The sequence below is a fragment of the Eucyclogobius newberryi genome, unplaced genomic scaffold (genome assembly GCF_026437365.1).
Source record: "Eucyclogobius newberryi isolate DKJ021-1_F unplaced genomic scaffold, fEucNew1.0.hap1 SCAF_14, whole genome shotgun sequence".
Taxonomy (NCBI): domain Eukaryota; kingdom Metazoa; phylum Chordata; class Actinopteri; order Gobiiformes; family Gobiidae; genus Eucyclogobius; species Eucyclogobius newberryi.
Window position 1 is genome coordinate 5744686 of NW_027315768.1, and position 21617 is coordinate 5766302.

A 21617-nucleotide genomic window follows, 5' to 3' on the forward strand; every position below is an offset into this window, starting at 1 on the left:
ATGCTTTATTAAGGCTAATTAAAGTGTCGTTATAAAGTGTTAGCGATGTTTTGAACATTACCATGTAGTTTACAGCCACCACAAACTCAATTATGTGGTACTTGACATCTGACCTTTCCTGAAACAGTTTTATAAGTTCTTAAGCTTGATTATTTTAATGATTGTGCTAGCAAAAATTATAACGAACATTGAGCCTATTCCTTAGTATAGAATGTCAAATGTTAGTATGGTGACAGCAATGATCAGTTATGGGAAGACTAATGACAAAAATAAGACTATTATTCAAGAACATAATGACTATTTCATCTATTGTTAAAAATTTGACATAGCTAATCAGCTCAATGAAACCTTTAAACTCTTTCCCACTTCCAAGTTTGTGCCGTTTAGCTGGAAGAATTTATAAGAAAACTCAACTAAATAGATTGACATCTCCTTAATGTAAACTGTAAATGTGTGGACTTGGCTTGGACAGAGGAGCCTGTGGGTTTGGAGCCTGGTCCTGCTCCCTCAGACCTGTGGGTTTGGAGCCCGGTCCTGTTCCCTCAGACCTGTGGGTTTGGAGCCCGGTCCTGCTCCCTCAGACCTGTGGGTTTAGAGCCCGGTCCTGCTCCCTCAGACCTGTGGGTTTGGAGCCCGGTCCTGCTCCCTCAGACCTGTGGGTTTAGAGCCCGGTCCTGCTCCCTCAGACCTGTGGGTTTGGAGCCCGGTCCTGCTCCCTCAGACCTGTGGGTTTGGAGCCCGGTCCTGCTCCCTCAGACCTGTGGGTTTGGAGCCCGGTCCTGCTCCCTCAAAACTGTGGGTTTGGAGTCCGATCTGGTCAGTCTGGTCTGGTCTGTCCAGCCCTGCTCCCTTCGGCCTCCTTCAGACCTGTGATATGATCTGCATGTTGAAGCTGGGGGAGCGTGACTGTTTGGTCAGAGGAGTTCCGGGTGACAGCAGTTCCTGGTCCTCGGCCCGGCCCAGACGCTCCTCCTGCAGGCTGATGGTGGAGTGACGGCGGGAACCTCCACTGGCCAAGCCCACGTCCCTGTGCGACCCCCCGGATGCCTGCCCACGCTCCTCTGCGCCGCCGTTCAGCTTCAGGCTCGTGCAGTCGAAGGACTTGCTGGAGGACGTGCTGCCCGTCCGTACAAGCCCCGCGGGGAAGCTCAGGTGCTTTTTGATGGGGCTCAGCTGGATGGTGTCCACGTCGATGCTGCCGGGAGGCGTCTGCAGCCTCTGATGGCGCCTCTGAGCACACTCCTCCTTCTCCTTCTCCCTCTCCTTCTCATGCTCACGCTCCTTGTCTCGGGACAGCCGTGCACTGATGGCCTTCTTAAAGCTGCTGCTTCCCTTTTGGGCTGCTTTGGAGCTGGACTTGGTGGCGCTAGGCTGGCTGCTGTTGGACGCCCCTGAGGAGAAGCCCTCGTCTGGATCGTTGACGTTGAAGGAGTCTTCTCCACCGCTCATCCCATCAGCCTCTGCAGAGAACAGAGCAGAGATGGACAGAACACACAGAAGAAGAGAGTCAGGCCTAAAGTATTTACAGGTTTAACCAATACACTCAGTAAATGATCCTTTAGGACATTGAAACGTTGTTTGGGTGACTGTCCACATAAAGCCATGTTATATAAAACTAGTATTATGAAACCTTCACATTGTGGAGTAAAAGGTCCTCTTGTTGCTGGTCTTAATTAAAGATTGGTTTGACTGAAGCTGAAAGACAAATATTATGGAATTTTTGTGTTGTTATTGGACATGAAGTAAGAAATATCGAATAGAGTGTTTCTGTGTGTGATCTGAGACTCAGAAGGAGAGGACTTACTAAACAGGATTTATCAAAGCGTGAATGAAGCTAATTATGTTTTTGGTGACGGAACGATGATATAAATCATGATTAAAAGTTCAAGAAATGACTTAACCATAATATGTCCTTTAAAATGGGCCTTAAACATTTACAAATGATGTGTAATTTGTAATATCGTTTATTTCAGATTTGTATGATGTTTTCAATTTCAGTCCTCAATGCACAGTATATTTGATTTTCTTCTTTAAAAAAAAAAAACAATAACAGGTTGGCAATTATAACTATTATAAGTATTATTAATTATAATAAATATTAAAATTTTGATCAGATTGTGATTTTTGTTGTCGCTCTATTCTTAATGTAACCATGGTAAAACCAATTTCAAAGCAGACCACAGAAAGCATGACAACCAGTTGAATGTGAGCCCAGTGTGGCTCAGTGTACAGTATTGTGAAGCACAGAGGTTCATTAAGTCAGTGCACAAACACGTGGACAATCCAATAGTCCGATGCCCCTGAGCTGTAACGCTGTGACCGGGTTCTCATCGATTTCCACTTGGAAAGAGTCGGCACGATAACATGCTCTCCACAAGCACACGCTGATTTCCACAGTCTATCTAATAAACAGGATCAGCGCTCCAGCCTCTGGGGAACTCTACCTCATTCTTAAACAAGAAAATAAAGAAAAACCATCACTTGAATGAATATCTACACAAGTTAAAACTCTGCAGAATATTAAAAGGTCCAATATGATAATTTTCTAGTGGTGGCTACTTCACCTGATTTTCCTGGAATGATCCACAGTAATGGCATTGAACGTATCTACTGTATCTCCATGTTAACACACAGGTTACTAGGAGTGTTCATGATTAACCATCACTAAATAATTAACCAAGTCAAAACATTTCGCCTGATATGCTTTTTTTGCTTTGTCTAATGAAAATACATGTAATACACAATTGCGCCACCAGAGAGCAGGTAAGTATCTTCATACAACTGTGACTCCTCTGGGTGGAATAAAAATCAATTTAACAAGAAATCTGACTGGATTATTCAGATCTTTGAACACATAAAATTCAGTGAAATGTCACTATGAAGAGGCAGAGCTTCTCAGTCCGGAAGTTTTGAACAGAAAGTCAGTAGACCTGTTTCTATTAATAAGCATTAGATCAATATAATAGCACAATATGTCTTCTTTAAACGTAACATTTATTCAAAGGGATTTTATTGCTCACAAATATCTTAAAAAACATGCATTTTTATTGTAAGTGGGCTTTGGCCTGGTGGTGTCACCTGCTTGTCTGCATTGAGATAGTTTAATGCAATACTGTGGAAATATCTAGACAAAGCAATATTATCTCCAAGAAAACAAATTTTGTCCAATTATAAAAAGGTCAATAAATCTAAACTAGTCAAACTAATTATCATTGTTCATTGTTTTATGTTGCACCAAATCACCAAAGCAAGTTCCTATATTTAATAATTCTGTTCATTGGCAATGGACATAAACCTTTCTGATTCTGATTCTAACTTGAATAAAGATTATATTCCCATTTCATCCCATGTAGACGTTCATATTTTACAATAAGATCTCTTATGACTTTATCGTTCAGCTGAAAAAGAAAAGAATGATAAATTAATGAAGTACGCTTAAAAGAATGTTATTAGGAGAAGATACAGGCCAGTAGTGTTTAGTGTGACTGTCATGCAGAATCATCATCAGAAGGACAGGGCACATGCACGCCACACATGCTGCTCCATTACCCACAGGACACATCAATGGGACAGCTTATATGTACTTTATAAGCTAACTATGTGTCATACCTGCCTTCACTATGCAATAAACCAACTTACCAGCACAAAATAACAGATGAATACATAGTATAGTTGTAGAGCCGTTTGAAACTCTATGTAGATAACATATGCTTTGGTCACAATCATGTGGAGTATATTCATCAAATGTAATACATTACAAAAAACACTATTAAATATAAAAACATATTTTCAAATACATTATAATAAAAATAAAATAATAATAATAAAATAAAATAATTGTGAAATACATTTGCACCACAGGCACATGAGACATGTAAAGAATGGCACACTGATGGTGAGGAAACAAACGTGTTAGACATTTAGAAGGACAAAATGGGCAGTAGAGATACGATCCCTCATTGTGTAAGAACTAAGTCCCTACAGCTGTTTTAGTGTTAAAGATGGTCATTTAAGGCAGAAGGTGTCCGAGTTTGCCGTGGCATTGGCCCATGCATGATGGAGGAGTCATTCTCACTCACTGAGCTGGAAGATGAAAATAAAACAGCTTCTTTGTAAACCCAGGGATAACGCCCAAGAGACGTTTCCGACGTTTAAGAAAGATATAGAGGAGACATTAGAGAAGAAGTCCAGTGGCAGGCTGGGCCGGGCTCAGTGAGTGACAAGGGGAACGGTCAGGAGGATGTAGAAGGAGGCGAGAGGGGAGACCAGTATGATGCGATGATGCCCATGCAGGACGGCCCAGAGGAAAACCTCTGTCACACCCAAAAGGGGTTAGTCAATTCTACACCGGGGTTTGCAGGCTGGAGGAGTTAAGCAGGGTTCCCACAATGTTTGAAGAGTAAATTACACTTTCAGAAAACAATGAATTTGTGCATTTATATCACCAATATCTACAAAGTATTCATAAATATATAATAATAATCATATAATATCATTAACCTTTACTTGTCACAACCAAAGCAAATGATTATTAAATTATTTGTTCTGGTATGTTCTTCTGTCAGAAATCCAAAAGAACCATGACTAAAAATGTCAGCCCGGCTAAACAAGGTGAAGGTAAAGGATTTAGGGACGGGGAAGACATCATTGTTTAGTCTAACTAGTTTGTGGGAACCCTGGTTAAAGACTGGGGCAAGAAGCAACAGCAGCCACATGTAAAGCTGTAGTTGTCCCCTCAGGTGCGGGAGAAGAGGAGCATGACTGGTTAAGGGGCCGACAGTCCGGGGCCCTATGTGCTGTGGGCCCCTGCGCTCGGAGCCCTACCCTCGAGTGTGATGGGGGGAATGATGCTGCTACTGCTGCTGTGCTGGCTGGGGGCCCGGCCTCTCCGCTCCCCGACGCGCTCCCAGGGGCCCGGCTGATGGTCACTAGTAGGAGGATTGACGATGAGGCTGAACTCTGCTTCGCTTGAGAGGTCAAAACCATCTGAGAGTCAACAAGAGACGAGCAGATGTGCAGCTTTAGTGGAGCAGACGGAGAGGAGCCCGAAGATTCACCCGGACCCAGCAAATATAAGACTCCTGCTAAAGAGTCAGAGGATTCACCCGGACTCGGCAAATATAAGACTCCTGCTAAAGAGTCAGAGGATTGACCTTTTTCTCCCCCATTGTTTATTCTCTCATATTACCTGGCAACTAAAAATCTGACTACATTTTCAGCGTCTCAACCTTAATTTTTTTTATCTATTTTGTCTCAATAATCGGAGAAAGGATAAAGCACCATTTTGTCACAAGTTTGTCTAAAGTTTGCAAAGTTCCTCTACTACCATTTTCACCGGGGACAACAGAGGAGAGACAGGACAGGAAAGCAGTGAGGAGCAGTGAGAGACAGGACTGTATGAACACAGAGGCACTGACATCAAACACCATTGAACCAGTGCTAATGGTGCCTGTTATTCCTCTCACTGCTGCAACAGAACATCCACATTATACTCATCTCACCCAAGATCTCCTTCATGTGGGCCATCACTGATTAAAAAGAGGTACAGGCTTAGAAGAGCCAAACAGAGTCTACAAAATCCCTGTCTTTACATGTTCTTGGTGTAAAAATGGTGGTGGTTGAGTGGCTGCAATACCCTCTCTCTTCCAGCGGTGGCGCCGTATGGAGGCAGTGGTGATGGCGGAGATGGAGATGCGGCTGATGGTGGGGGTCACCTCCACCTGCAGAACCTTGCGCCCCCGAGGATCGTCCGGGGCACTGTCCGGGAGGGAGTTCTTCATGGCGTTCCCCAGCTGACAGACAAAGATTTTCATTAGAGGAGACGTATTATTAAGTAGATTGTAATTTTACATGTTGTTTAGTGTAAACTACAATATTGATCTAAAATGGCTTAGTAATAGAAACAGGTCCAGTGACTTCAAAACTGCTGAACAGATTGTCATTAAACATGGTTTCATGTTTTTTTTCAAAGTGGCTATGAGACATTTTAGAATGCTACATGTGTTTCTCAGAGTCTTCATTTTAAAAATAATCACAACTACATACAGGACGTGGGCGGGGCTTGTCATGATGGCTTAAAGACGTTCTGGAGCCTGTCTTACCAGTAGTGGCTCTGAGTAGAGCTCCAGCTGAGCCCGGTAAAGGACATCCTCCAGAGCCTCGCGCCCCATCTCCCACTCTCCATTGTATCTGCCAGTCACAACACAGACACACATGAGCACAACACAGACACACATGAGCACAACACAGACAAACATGAGCACAACACAGACACACATGAGCACAACACAGACAAACATGAGCACAACACAGACACACATGAGCACAACACAGACACACATGAGCACAACACAGACACACATGAGCACAACACAGACAAACATGAGCACAACACAGACACACATGAGCACAACACAGACACACATGAGCACAACACAGACACACATGAGCACAACACAGACACACATGAGCACAACACAGACACACATGAGCACAACACAGACACACATGAGCACAACACAGACACACATGAGCACAACACAGACACACATGAGCACAACACAGACACACATGAGCACAACACAGACACACATGAGCACAACACAGACACACATGAGCACAACACAGACACACAGACACACATGAGCACAACACAGACACACATGAGCACAACACAGACACACATGAGCGCAACACAGACACACATAAGCGCAACACAGACACACATGAGCACAACACAGACACACATGAGCACAACACAGACACACATGAGCACAACACAGACACACATGAGCACAACACAGACACACATGAGCACAACACAGACACACATGAGCGCAACACAGACACACATGAGCACAACACAGACACACATGAGCACAACACAGACACACATGAGCACAACACAGACACACATGAGCACAGACGTGACAACACTGGGCCTGCTGGTTTCTCTGGTCCATAGGCTTTATTCAACAGGACAGAGTTAGATTTGAACTCACAGCGCAGCACACAAAGTCACACTTTCATTTGGTGGTATTGAGAATACAGTTATCGTACTTTCCTAAAATCAAAGGAAAACATTGCACTATTTCATCACGTAATTTAGGCTTCAAACAAACACTGTGAAAATAGAAAACACAGCTCAATGTTGCATTTATGTGCAATTTGTCATTCTCCAATCTGTGATAAATAAACACAAATACAAACAGTAGCTAAAGAAAACGTATAAATTGGTCCACTGGACACACATTTTAAGAGTGAATATGCTTTATAAACTCATCCAAGAAGCTTGTTCAGTGCCTGGACTGAAGGAATTGAAGAAGCTGTCAGTCGACACAATTCAATTTTCTTTTGCTATGGAACCTACCTGGGCGAAGTATTCTCTCCAGCACTGACTATTTTTATGGTGATTGTCCTTTAACATGCTCTTGTACCGGTACCTTTGCTTTGGGGTATGCATTCTCTCATCAGAATTTAATGTTGCAATGTTGTAGCGTGCCATCTACTGGCAGCGAGGAAATTACGGTAGGGAAATAAACTAAAGCTAGCTTTCATTGTAATGAAAGTGATTTGATGCAGAAATGCTCAGGATGAGTCTGGTGATGATTTATGGACTTAAAAACAGCACAGAAGACTTGCGGATTGCTACCTTTGATGTCACAAATCTTAGAAATGTAACCAAGTGCTTTTGTGAGGCTCAGAGAAGGCGCGGTCAAATAACCCAGCAGTTTCAGGAGCCGCGGCACGGCCATATAGCCTCATGGCTAACCCTAACCTTAACCCTAACCCGGCGCGGTCTAACCCGGCGCAGTCAAATAGCCCAGCAGTTTCAGGAGCCGCGGCACAAAAAACCCATGCCGTTTTGGCCGCGCGCGGCGGCTCTGTAGACACTCCCCTCAGAGAAAGAGCAGAGACAACATAACCTGTGAATGAAGCTAAATAAAACTTCAAGTATGTTTGTGATGATCAAACTATGTTATAACAAGCCCCCTATGATGACAAAAAGAACAAGGCCGTTTACGTCGCCCGGATCGGTGTCACCGGGGCCCCATCCTGGAGCCAGGCCTGGGATGGGTGCTCGATGGCGAGCGCCTGGTGGCCGGGTCTTACCCCACGGGGCCCGGCCTGGCACAGACCGAAGGAGCGACGTGGGGCCGCCCTCCCGTGGGCCCACCACCCGCAGGAGGATCCATAAGGGGCCGGTGCAGAGAGATCTGGGCGGCAGTCGACGGCAGGGGCCTCGGCAACCAGATCTCCAAACACAGAGACTAACTCTGGGGACATGGAATGTCACCTCGCTGGGAGGGAAAGAGCCTGAGCTTGTGCGGGAGGTTGAGCGATATCGACTAGATATAGTCGGCCTCACCTCCACGCACAGTTTGGGCTCTGGAACCCATCTCCTCGAGAGGGGCTGGACGCTCCACTTCTCTGGTGTTGCCCGCGGGGAGAGGCGGCGGGCTGGTGTGGGCTTGCTTATAGCCCCCCAGCTCAACCGTCCGGCGCCTCAGGAGAGGGAAGCAGTGCTTCACCAACAACTCGACTGGGGATGTCGTCGGACGGTGGAAGGAATACTTTGAGGATCTCCTTAATCCCTCAGTCACGTCTTCCGAAGAGGAAGTAGAGACCGGGGACTCAGGGGCTGGCTCATCCATCACCCAAGCTGAAGTCACTCAGGTTGTTCGCAAACTCCTCGGTGGCAGGGCTCCGGGGGTGGATGAGATCCGCCCTGAGTACCTAAAGTATCTGGATGTTGTAGGACTGTCTTGGCTGACACGTCTCTGCAACATCTCGTGGTGGCGGGGACCGTGCCTCTGGACTGGCAGACCGGGGTGGTGGTCCCTCTGTTCAAGAAGGGGGACCAGAGGATGTGTTCCAACTACAGAGGGATCACACTCCTCAGCCTCCCGGGTAAGGTCTATTCCAAGGTACTGGAGAGGAGAATCCGACCGGTAGTTGAACCTCGGAATCAGGAGGAGCAGAGTGGTTTTCGTCCCGGTCGTGGAACACTGGACCAGCTCTATACTCTCCATCGGGTGCTCGAGGGGTCATGGGAGTTTGCCCAACCAGTCCACATGTGCTTTGTGGATCTGGAGAAGGCTTTCGACCGTGTCCCTCGGGGTGTCCTTTGGGGGGTGCTCCGGGAGTACGGGGTCCGGGGCCCTTTGCTCAGGGCTGTTCGGTTCCAGTATGATCGGAGCAGGAGCTGTGTTCATTGCCGGCAGTAAGTCAGACTTGTTCCCAGTGCATGTTGGACTCCGCCAGGGCTGCCCTTTGTCACCGGTTCTGTTCATAGTTTTTATGGACAGAATTTCTAGGCGCAGTCAGGGGTTGGAGGGTGTCCGGTTTGGGGACCACAGGATCTCATCTCTGCTGTTTGCAGACGATGTTGTCCTGATGGCTCCATCAAATCCGGACCTGCAGCTGGACTGGGACGGTTTGCAGCCGAGTGTGAAGCGGCTGGAATGAGAATCAGCACCTCCAAATCCGAGGCCATGGTCCTCGACCGGAAAAAGGTGGCTTGCCCTCTCCAGGTGGGTGGGGTGTCCTTGCCCCAAGTGGAGGAGTTCAAGTATCTCGGGGTCTTGTTCACGAGTGAGGGAAGGATGGAGCGTGAGATCGACAGGCGGATCGGTGCAGCGGCTGCAGTGATGCAGTCGCTGCATCGGACCGTTGTGATAAAGAGGGAGCTGAGCCGAAAGGCAAAGCTCTCTATTTACCGGTCGGTCTACGTTCTGACCTCACCTATGGTCAAGAGCTTTGGGTAGTGACCGAAAGAACAAGATCGCGAATACAAGCGGTCGAAATGAGTTTCCTCCGGCGTGTGGTTGGGCGCTCCCTTAGAGATAAGATGAGGAGCTCGGCCACACGGGGGGAGCTCAGAGTAGAGCCGCTGCTCCTCCACGTCGAGAGGAGCCAGCTGAGGTGGCTCGGGCATCTGTTCCGGATGCCTCCGGGGCGCCTCCCTCGGGAGGTGTTTCAGGCATGTCCCACCAGAAAGAGGCCCCGGGGAAGACCCAGGCCTGGGAACGCCTCGAGATCCCCCCGGAGGAGTTAGAGGAAGTGTCTGGGGAGGAGGAAGTCTGGGAGTCCCTGCTCAGAGTGCTGCCCCCGCGACCCGGCCCCGGATAAAGCGGCAGAAAATGGATGGATGGATGGAAAAAAAATAAAAAATTCAATTCAATTTAAAATAATTTGTTTGTGGAAAGTGATAGTTTTTGCCATACTGAGCCCAAACAGGAATAGTACGAGGAGGCAACAATACATTTTGTTATGCTAATAAACGTGTGTGTACGTACATGGCGTGATAGACGGCAGTGAGCATCTGCACCATGAACTCTGGGTCGAGCAGGACGCGGTTACATGGCTCTCTCCAGTGCTTCTGCTGTTGCCGGGGGAAACCACACACGCTTAGCCTGGGGACAAAACACAACACAAACACATTACAGGTAATATAACCTCATCAACACTGTCACCATTACAGAAGGCCAAGTGTGCCAAGTGTGCGTTCGGATCAGGAATAGGTCAAAGGTCAGGGAGACAAGAGCTAATACACTGATGCAAATGATCTGCTCTCTAACCCTCAAGGTGGGTTACATGTATACAGTGCACTGGGACTTCAACTATTTGCTTTGACTCAATTGTGACATCAATCAATTCATTCAAATTATCATTAGCAAAAATTAGCCCTAAACCTTGTTTTAAAGTCATGACTTTTACATATTGGTTTATTATTTTTATAGTTAAAGGGGCACAGTGTAAAATGTTTTGTTGTTTTTTGTGGGTGTTCTGGCCAGTAGATGTCGCACTAAACCACAGGCCTGTAAATCCAGGTCATGTGGCGTCCAATGGGGTCACTTTGCTCCAAACCAGGAAGTGTGTGCTCCGGTGAATAGGCGTGTCCTCCACAGTCCTGAGTCCCCTGTATGATGGGAGGGAATGTCATGCCCCCTCCCTGTGAACTGTGCAAGGAGCTTGTACCGCCGGGTGTGGTGGGAGAGAATCTAGTTGATATACTGGGCACTAATACTACATCTTGTCTATAAAATGAAATGAATGCTGAAATGAAAATGTAACTCTTCTAATAGACTGTCAAGAGTCTAGATGTTGCTGAGGATGGAGGAAGTGAGTACCTGATCTGGGGGGGGTGCTCTACATTGTTTGCTGTGTGACTAGACTCTAGGCTGTCTGCTCTCTGTGAGGGACACTCCATATCCTTCGCTGCCACTGAACAAACGTGGAACAAACATCATCAATGCTCGGTGCCGTTCACAATAGCAGTTAGCTTCACGTTGCTAAATTGCTGTAGGTCTTTTTGTTTTTCTTTAGGGTTGTGTCCGACTGTTGCCAGCAAAAGGTGCAGTATGTAAAAGCCTGATACAAGTATGACATGTTGATCTAAAAAACCCTCTGTCCCTGCCGTGGTTACCAGTTTTATTTGGGGCACCACACTGTGACCAGCAACAGGAAGGAGGTGAAAAGACAAACGTAGCTACCGTGAGCTCATTCTGCAGACAGACTGGTAGGAGGAGAGAGGCATGTAGACCACAGCCGAGTTGTAGCACAGCATCAGGAAGCACAGCACCTCAAATCTTGGGAAGAAACATCAGTCAAATATTACACAGAAGTACAAAGGCTTTAGTTGTTTTTGTGGACAGGATATACAAGTTGTAATGTTTCAGTGTGTGTGTGTTTGAGTATGTTTGTGTGTGCGCATGTTTGTTTGTTTGTTTGTGTGTATGTGTGTGCATGTGTGTGTGCGTACATTTGTGTGTGCGTGTTTGTTTGTGTGTGTGTGTGTGTGTGCATGTTTGTTTGCGTGTGTGTGAGTGTGTGTGTTTGTTTGTGCATGTGTGTGTGTGTTGTGCGTGCGTGCGTGCGTGTGCGTGTGTGTGTGTGTGCGTCCTGGTGTGTTTGTGTCTGTGAGAAGTCAACGAAAAGAAATAATTGTTTTGCATTTTGATCATTCAAATAATTAATTACAATTCTGGACTATACAGACTCTAAAACACAGATGAAAAGACCTTTTTTTATAACAAAGACAATGGCATTATAAAATGAAAATGTCAAAAAAAGAATAAACTATTTCAGATTTTCATCCATAATACAGATTATTTGGACATATTCTCTATCTAGAAGCCTTTAAGTCCTGTTCAGACCGCGGCGTCCAAAGCGTCCAGTTTACATTCAGAGTCTATGTGGACATCCAAGGCGTCGACCTTCAAACGTACAGGCGTTCAACTCCTGCGTCGGGCGCAAATTGGACGCTGCGGTGTGACCCCCCTTTAGTCCCCCCTTTAGTCACTATGGTCCAAATAGTTGGTAATGTATTTCAAAATTCTCAATGTACAATGAAAATGAATGACTAGTTGACTACAACTGCCCTAATTGAAGAATATACCTTTATAACAATAAACATATATTTTTTAAAAGGCCAAAATTGACAGCAGATAAAATGAATGTTGTTACAATGATCACTCCTGGACAAATGAAGGAAGAATGCTGTTTTACAGCTTTGCCTGGAATATTCTACAGCATGGCATTAAACTTTTCTATGGAGACTAGCAGGTGACGCAACAGGGCATAGAATTATTTAGCAATAAAAATGTTTGTAATTGAATAAATGCAAGATTGGTAAGATTAATGTTATACATGAAACATAAGACCATGGAGACAAGCAGGTGGTAGACCACATAAAACATTACATAGTGCACTTTTAACTAATTAGCTGTAGACGCTTGAATTGAATGTAATTGAGTCCAAGCTCTAACTATAATGCTGGTTCTGTTAGCATGCTAGTTATTATTAGCAGTGGCACGTTGCTCAAACTCCACTCAAACTCTGAAAGTTGTGTTAAAGCGTTAATAAACTCTAAGTGGTGAATAATAGCAATGCTAAGATTGTGTTAGAATCACTATGGAGTCCCCCAGGGTCCTATTCTCGGACCTTTTCTTTTTATGCTGTAATGTTTACCTCTGGTACAGCAAAAAAACATGGTATTGTGTATCATTTGTATGTCGATAATAAACAAATAGGACAAATAGTATGCATAATTTGTATTGTTATTAGCCTTTAAACATGCCGTTGAGTACCTTTAGTTTGGCATCTCATGTATTAGAACTAAAAATACAAAATGTAGTTTTCTTGGAGATGCTGGGTAGCCAATCGTGATTAGACGGGAGACATGTAAAGAACGAGTTGTGATAATTCATATACTTAAAAACAGCAGAAAAGATTCACTTTAGAAATCTGTCCGCTCTGGAGAGCAGCTTCAGTGAGAGACTGATCCACCCTCGCTGTGTGAAGGAAAGGTTTCGCAGGTCTTTCCTTCTGCTGCTGTCAGACTTTATAACAAACACTGTTAGTCCTGAACACGTGCAATACTGATGTCACATTCATGTGCATATAACTGATGTAAATAAGAGTGTTTATTTTACCATTATTATTAGTATTATTTTGTCTTATGCTAGCCGTTTTTATTTTATTTTATCTTTATTTTTTCCCCTCCATTCCTTATTAAGGAATGAGATGTTTTGTCTATAGGAGTTTTTGTTTTTCTATTAAGATTTTTTAAACTTCCTATAAGTTATCTGTCCTTTTCCTCTGTATCTACCTGCGTTGCAACAATGAAATTTCCCCATGTGTGGACAATAAAGGAATATCTTATCTTATCTTATAATATGCGGACAGCAAAAGCTCTCGGACACTTCTACCTGAGTGCCATCATAATTACATAAAGGCTCAAAATTTCTTGAATGAGAATTAAGGTTGGAGCGGCTCTGGGTGGTCTGAAAGTGTCTACACTGTCGTAAGTGAGCCGTGCCGGGGAAAGAGGGGGCTGCAAGTGGTACTAGCTCCCAGAGCGCGCTGGCTCGCATTCGGATCCTTGAATGCTTTTGTGTGAGATGATTGGATAAGCGCGTACTCGAGTGAGAACAAAATGGCAAAAAGCTGATACAAATAAATAAAATAATAATTTATCACCAAAAACTAACCTGATCTTGTGATAAACCGCCGTATGAAAAGTGATGATTACTTACTGTATATGTTGAGCCGACATTAGCAAGCTTTCCCCTAAAGATCTGTGCATAATGCATCAAACAACAAGATCAAAACCCAACATTTCATGAAGAGATGTGAAAACGTGGCGTAGAGGCAGAACCAAAATGCATTATATGTTCTGTGTTTTTAGTGCTGTTGGTCTATGTTTTATGGTTTGTATATTATTTTATGGTTTTATTTATTGTTTTAAATTGCTGATATTATTTCTCTATGTGCAGCACTTTGGAAACAGCTTTGTTTATAAAATGTGCTATAGAAATAAAGTGGATTGTATAAGGAATATTTGAAGACAGTAGAAAATGGGTAGAATTTAAGTAACAGTTTTGTTGGTTAGTTGCATTGACTAAAGATTGCTTTGGTTTCCATAACCTATAGACACATAAATTATTCCAACGGCCACAAAAAAAAGTCAATTATTGTATTTGCCATGAAAAATAAACGGCAGTATAGATGTTGCAGTACAATGTGAAGAAGCTATCTAGGTCTTTACAATTAAATGTCCCCTGGGAAATCATTTGAGGGTTTTTAGCTCTGTAAGCAATAACCAAACCACCAGGATTCACTCAGGAGAAAAGCAAAGGTTATTTAATAGTACTTGATTCACAGAACGGCTCACACTCTCGATGATAAACATTCCTCACTTATACAGAATAATAAAACCCAATCTCCCTAAATGAAAATGACATGAATTTCTACCACTGGCCATATAAGGTCATCCCAAAAATATGTCAGGACGCTATCTTCAAGGAAGAGGATTCTGTAAACATACACATGATATTGCATGCTTTATACTTTGTGTGATGGCAGCTTTAAAATACTGTTTATAATGAAAGTAAATTGAGCATTTTTGTGCAGAGTTTTTATAGATAAGATAATTCTCTCAGCCAAAAATCTCCCCATTTGCATCAAAAATGAAGAAGATGCAAACATCAAAACCCACCCTTCCATGTCCCCACCTGTTCTGAGCAGTGAAGGTCTCCCTCTGAGGGTGCAGGCCACTGTAGACCACTCGGATCAGGTCGTGTTGACACAGCGCCCCCTCTGTCAGAGCCATGGAGCCCAGGCAGGACGGCTGCAAAAGGAAACAAGTTACTTGGATTCAGCTCTGCGCCGCGATCGCAGTCGGTCAAAGCCTTTTACAAAAAAAAATTACAAAAAAAACACCCGCGAACCAAGAGCTGCAAAAGTCTACAAGTGCATCGTGCTCGTTGTCCCGGCGAGCTGCGAGTCCCTGCGTAAAAGGTAAGTTGTCTGTCAGCGGTGGAGCATGACAACCTCACCACCCTTCCTCCTCCGTGCGGCAGAGCAATTCAATTGACTAAGCTCCTACAGGTAATATTCAGGTATGAAAAGAGTGATCAAGGTTTGTCCCCCCGCCATCCTTCAACCTGAGCCCAGCACAACACTGAGGACCACAGCCTGTTCATATTGAGCAAGGTAAACGTGCTGTCAGCCTCTTCATTTCCAGATGACTATAACTGAACCTTTTTCTACAAGTTTGTACATATTTACACGGGAAGGTATTTCGTTGTTTGTGAATGACAGTAATTGCAGTCTTTCCGATTCAATATGTTCACATTCCGATTGCGATATATTTTGAAGCCCTAGATAAAACTTAGTTGGCTCCCATGTATCATGAAGATATAAAAGTAACCAAACTGTTAGAAATAATAGAAACCAGAGTCTCAGCAGACTTCTATGAAAGGGAAACATTAGATAAGGGCGAGGCCTTTGACCAAATAAGATAAAAAATGAGAAAAAGCACAAGATGGGTACGTCTGATGCTTGAATACAGAGTTCCGTTCTGACCACTGCCCTCAGGCACACTTCCCTTTCCAAATGCATTAGTCTTATTCAAATGAAATGATTTGTCTTGCTGGTTCGACTCAGCACATTCTATAATTGGAAACGTTTGGACGAACTGGAGTGACGTACAAACCGTTTCCCTCCACGAAACACAAAACTCATTTAACACAAGAGGGAGCAGCTGTAATCTAATGTCCCACTCTCCCTGGTGTGAGTTTGTCCGTCTGTATCAAAATACTCTTCATTTGGATTGTTATAGATCTTTATTTCATTATTCTTGGTCTGGTAACTGTGATTAAAAGGAATACGCAAATTCTCACGTTTTATTGGGAGCTTGACCTTCTGCCATTGTTTTATCAAAGGCAGTGCTGCACATCCATCACGTTTTGTTACATTTTTACCACTTTGGGAGGATTATGGTGAAGATTGGATCATTTTATTCGTTTGGCTGTGACTGGATGTGGATATTATAGAAGTGCCTCTGACAGGTCGGATGAGTCATTTAACTAAAATGCAATTAAAATAAATATATTTAAAATTTTGCAAAAAATAAATAAATTATATATATATATATCCCAGAATAGCACATTGGTTAGGGTTATAATTTCAATTCCTGTTTGTATTGATGACATCATACTAGGAAATTACCCAGCAAACACTGGGCCAAAATTCAAATGTATTTTATTTGACAAAAAAAATATATGAAAGCATCATTATTTAGTTGAATAATGTTAAAAAATGTTTAATGTTTCTTTGTGTAAATTATGCATAAACAGATTTTTCAACATTTTCTAAACAAATACCTGCTCGATTGGTGTAAAACTATAATTTATATGTACAGCAGGTATAAATACACCAAATAAAATCGTAAAAACCTGTCATACACGCAGACTTTGAGACACAAGGCCCTGCACTGGAGGAGACTGGATGGTGTTTTGTGTTTCAGGTAGATATAAGTTGCATCTCTCCACACAACGTTTGGTGTGTATATATTCCGACGAAACTCTATTCGCTAAGCATAAGGTACGAAACGTAAGAAACGATAGGATGATGCTACATTTTTATTTAGCCACCAAACGCGTTGGTGTTCCTTTTGTCACCTGTTTTTGACACCTATCCTCCCAAAACAGACAGAGAGAATACCCACCTCATGGTAAATGGAGGGTTTGGACAGGGAGGGGATGGTGAAGGACAGGAGCCGGCTGTTTCCATCTTTGTCCACTATCTCCTGCAAACACACAAACACACACACACAAACACACACACACACAGTGACTATGGATCATCGATAATCACCTTTGTCTTCAATCAAATTTGGTGCCAGATTACACCAGATTACATGCTCTGCGCTTCAATCTGAGTTCAGCCTGATGGACGAGACAAGACTCTGGGATTATTACTGCTGCTCTTTCACTGTGATGCTTGATTATCTGACTCCAATCAGCCGGATGCATGACTAAGCCTCTGCAGAAGTGGCATCTTTCACTATTAGAACTGCAGCTCGCTCACTGGAGAGGACCCACTCAACATTTAATATTGGTTTGAAAATGTGCATTATTAGTAGAATTGGGGCCAAAGACAAATCATGGTCAAGACACAAGATTGTATTTTGTTTTCTTCCAATAAACATGCACATACTTGCCCATCAGCGAACACAATATCCACAGTAAGAAACCAAAAGTCTTATTATACAGATAGAGCAAAAAGGGATTATGTCTTGATCTTATGACATTATATTCAGGTGCAATCCAAGTCATAAACCACTTAAGTACGAAAGCAGTTTGTAAAAGAAAGTAGTAGTTTGATTTATATGAGAACAGTAATTGCACGGTCCAAACCTAAAGACGCCTTTTGTTTTTTTAAGGAAGCGTGTAAGTTTGTGAGCAGGTGTATTCATTCCTCACCAGTTTATCCTTTAGGGCTCTTCGAACAAGTGCCCAACAACGGACCACAGGATAGAATACTCAAGTCGTTAGTATTTTTTTTTTTTTATCCTAGACTGACGGAGAAATAGATGTTATTACCATCCTGAGGGGAGCAGTGCTGTTTGCTTTGTTGGCTTTGTGGATTTTGTTTTACCACAACTTAAATTTCAACTGACCTTGAAACACATTGCAAAATCTATTACCGTGTGTTATTGCAAAAGTTCTCCAGTCACTGAATATCACAGATAGTTCTCACGTGAGCCGCCCAGTTGAGTGCTTTCACAGCTCGGCCCATGGGCCGTGTATATGGATGGTATATCTGAAGACATAAATAATGCATATTATAATAATGCATGTTATACTCTGAGTGCTGCTGGGGACATGGGCCTCTTTATATTGACACGGCTGTGCTCCTGAGGGGGATTCCTGGGATGAAATCCATTCTCTGTCCATTTACAGGGCTCTCCCCACACTACACACTGTCAGACCAGCAGCAGATCAAGGCTGTCTTATCAGGCACAAGCTGCAGCCCAGGGCCTTGGCCTGCAGGGGGCCTCAAGAAGAGTTGGGTCCATTTACGTGGCTACAGCTCCAAATGTTTAGAAAGTGTGAGAGTGACACTGCTCCCATAATGTGCATCCGGTTCTTGTGGCATTGATTGAATGACAATGTTTTTCTCAGCTGTAGGTTTCTCACAATAACACAATGTAACATAAAATATAGTTTTAATTATTTGATCTCATTGGGCTAAGATCTCACCCCTTTTCTGTTAACAGCTGGGGTTTAGGAGCAGCAAAGAAGGAGTAAAACACACACAAGCGAATCAAAGTCACTGGGAATTGTCACGACTTCAAAATCTTGTTTTGCTGCGCTCGAGCTACAAAACAGTTGTTATTTGACAACAATCATAGTCTCATAGTAACAGAGAAAAGATGAAAAAGAGAAATTAGAGTATGGAGCTTTTCTGTGCGTGCAAAGTTGTCATTCATTCAAAAGGCCTTATGTAGTCTTGATAGGCTGAAGGCAAAGTAAAACAATGGAAAAGTCCTGACAAAGAGTTTAGAGCATATGATTTGGTTGGAGCCTTTGTCTTCAGCACAAAGCGAAGAGAGGGATATTTTCCCCAGGGAAGCCCCCAGGACCCCTCACTTAGTTATTCATTTTACATTAAAGATTGTGTTTGGTGAAATTTGCACATTGTATTAAAAACGTTTGTTTAGTTTAGATTGCCATTTGTATTCTTTTAGTTTAGGGCCTCAAAGATCCTTAATCTGGCCCTTCAGCAGACGTGTATCTTGGGTGAAAAAAGTAGCATTTGGGAACCTACATAAAATATAGGTATAAAGGACACATATTATGCTAAATTGATATTTTTGAGCTTTTAATCATGTTCTAACATTGTTCCTTATCAAAAACCCACCTAGAGTAGCAGTTAGCTTCATTCACACTAGTTTGATGAATCCTGGTTAAAAAGTCCTCTCCCTCCGAGTGTCAAAATCACTCTGAATTTCCTCTATAACAGACGTTTTCTTCATCTGTTACGTGGCTCTGAGAATCTTCTCTGCTTTTTTTTAACTTTAACTTCTGTGAATTTCTCCCGTCTAATCACAATCAGTACAACTGCGTGCTGAGACCCAGAAGTGAGAGGCCAGCTTTAAACATGCTGTGTGTGCAATCCCCTCTGCAACCAGTTGATGGTGCCAAAACTCCTGTGGTCCTGTGGCAAACGGCAGAGATCCAAATATAGTTTGTTTGTTATAAACAATTTGATTTTTAGCTCTAAACTTGAGATGTCAACAAAAAGACACTCAAAAGACTGTTTAAAACTAATAACAAAACAAACAATGCAAAATATTGCCCAAGTCCGGGAAGGGTCCAGGCGTAGTCCTGTTCTTACACTCTTATGTCTTTGTTCATGTCACATTTTCCCACTTGTAAATCCGTATTGAGTAGGCTATAGTCCCAGACACAGCAGCGGTATAGCCTCATTCACATATCAGTTTTGGGGCAGAAATAATATTGTCCAATAGTAAATCACTTGCAACATGTTTATACATGCAATTTAGCACAGGGAGTTATAAAACAGGGCCTAAGTATCTTAGTATCTGAATGTCAGGATATCAAATTTTAGAGTCACAATTATTGTGATGGGAAATATTGTGATTTTACGATTAATCACAATTACCGTATTTTAAGTTGCACCGGAGTATAAGTCGCACCAGCCAAAAGATGCATAATAGAGAAGGAAAAAACATGTATAAGTCGCACTAGAGTATAAGTACAAGTATAAGTATATAGGTATAAATATAAGTATAAGTAAGTCGCACCCCCGGCCAGAACTATGGAAAAAGGTGCAACTTATAGTCCAGAAAATACGGTAATGGCAAAAAGAAAGGTAATGTTTGTATGTCTCTCGTCTGGCCTGGGAATGCCTCAGGAGCTCCCCGGAGGAGTTGGAAGTGTCTGGAGAGAGGGAAGTCTGGGAGTTAAGTATTATATCAGTCATTACTGAGATGAACTCCATGGTAACGCTCAGGGGCGGGGCTTGTGACATTTGAGAACTTTTCCTTTGACTCACGTCAACAAACAGCTTTGTGGAGAATAACAGGAGGCGCTGGGTCTACCCGTCTCCTCCTCTTTCTCTTTCTCTCTCTCTCTCTCTCTCTTGGGTTAGGGTTAGGGTGTGGAACACACATGAAGGGTTAACTAACTAACCCTTCATGTGTGTTCCATGGCTCCATTTTCAGCTTACGTTGAGCGGTTGCTTTGCCCCAACAAGCCGCCAGCGGTGCGGTCCCTCGCTCTCACAAATTGACCAAAAAGCTTCTCATCAGGCTACCCCAAATAAATTGTCTGTTTGCCGTAACCCGAGCCAACATTTTTCAAGTGGGTCGGACGGTAGGCAAATTCTCATTTTTTTACTTTGAAGGCAAAAAAAAATTGCCATTTTTTGACTCGGAGTGACCACCAGGGGTCAGGCTTCAGCAGTCAATGACGGAAAACGTCTCGATCCACCCGATAGGGAGACTAAATCTCACCATTTTAAGATATTTCAATCAACCTTTTGTACGCCGTTATCCTTTATTTTGGTAGCGAAGGCGAGCGGGGGGAACATGCGGGGGACACGGGCGCCACCATGTTTGCTGTGATGACGCTGCTGGGCGTGTTTCAATCCCAGAATGCATTCCGTAAGTCAAATTTAAATCAAGTCACCGTGATAGAGCGTGGCATGTACTATGGACAGTTTAGTGGCGCCGACAGAGGGGAACGAAATTGTAAAAAGTCAATATAACGACACTTATGCGCGTTGTTTTGTTACAGAAGATTGAATATGAAGACGCACATACGATGCTCAGTGCGTTATCAGTCCTTTGGGAAGAAAGATAGGTTTACCAGCGTGATCAAAATATTCGACACAGCGGTTTAGGAAAGACCGGTCGGTGAGTCGGCGAAATAATTTAAAAATCTAAGATTTTGACGTTTTTTCAACAAATGCTGATATTTTTTTTATCAGTCGGCTAGTTTCGTACTGGGTCGGTCGGGTTACGGCAAACAGACATATTATTTTGCTCAGCCTCAGAAGAATCTGACCACCCCATGCCCTGAGTAAGTTGATTCCAGTACTCACCAGGTTGTAGATGCCCAGCAGCAGGGCCTCGATGCAGCCGTTGCTCTGGCGGTCCCTACTGGCCGTGAGCCGCAGATACACCCACAGCAGCTCAGGGAGGAACTGCAGAGTGAAGCGGCGCAGACGCTCCTCAGAGCTGCGGTACAGCTCGAACAGCTGGTGACACACGGGCTCCAACAGCTAAAACACACAAGGAC

The 21617-nt window shown here is 43.5% G+C and overlaps 1 protein-coding gene across 1 annotated transcript in view; it reads right to left on the minus strand.

Annotated features, from left to right (window-relative positions):
• Positions 1-443: 443 nt before the first annotated feature.
• Positions 444-21617, minus strand: part of LOC140359340 (hyccin 2-like) — a 61344-nt gene continuing 40170 nt past the window's right edge. The window contains exons 6-16 of the mRNA XM_072444221.1: positions 21421-21600; positions 17015-17095; positions 15018-15133; positions 11496-11591; positions 10299-10415; positions 6102-6189; positions 5636-5792; positions 5502-5528; positions 4825-4986; positions 857-1460; positions 444-758 (exon numbers count right to left, since the gene is read on the minus strand). Coding sequence (XP_072300322.1) covers positions 862-1460; positions 4825-4986; positions 5502-5528; positions 5636-5792; positions 6102-6189; positions 10299-10415; positions 11496-11591; positions 15018-15133; positions 17015-17095; positions 21421-21600 — 1623 coding nt within the window. The 3' untranslated portion in view covers positions 444-758; positions 857-861. The remainder of the gene's footprint in view (positions 759-856; positions 1461-4824; positions 4987-5501; positions 5529-5635; positions 5793-6101; positions 6190-10298; positions 10416-11495; positions 11592-15017; positions 15134-17014; positions 17096-21420; positions 21601-21617) is intronic.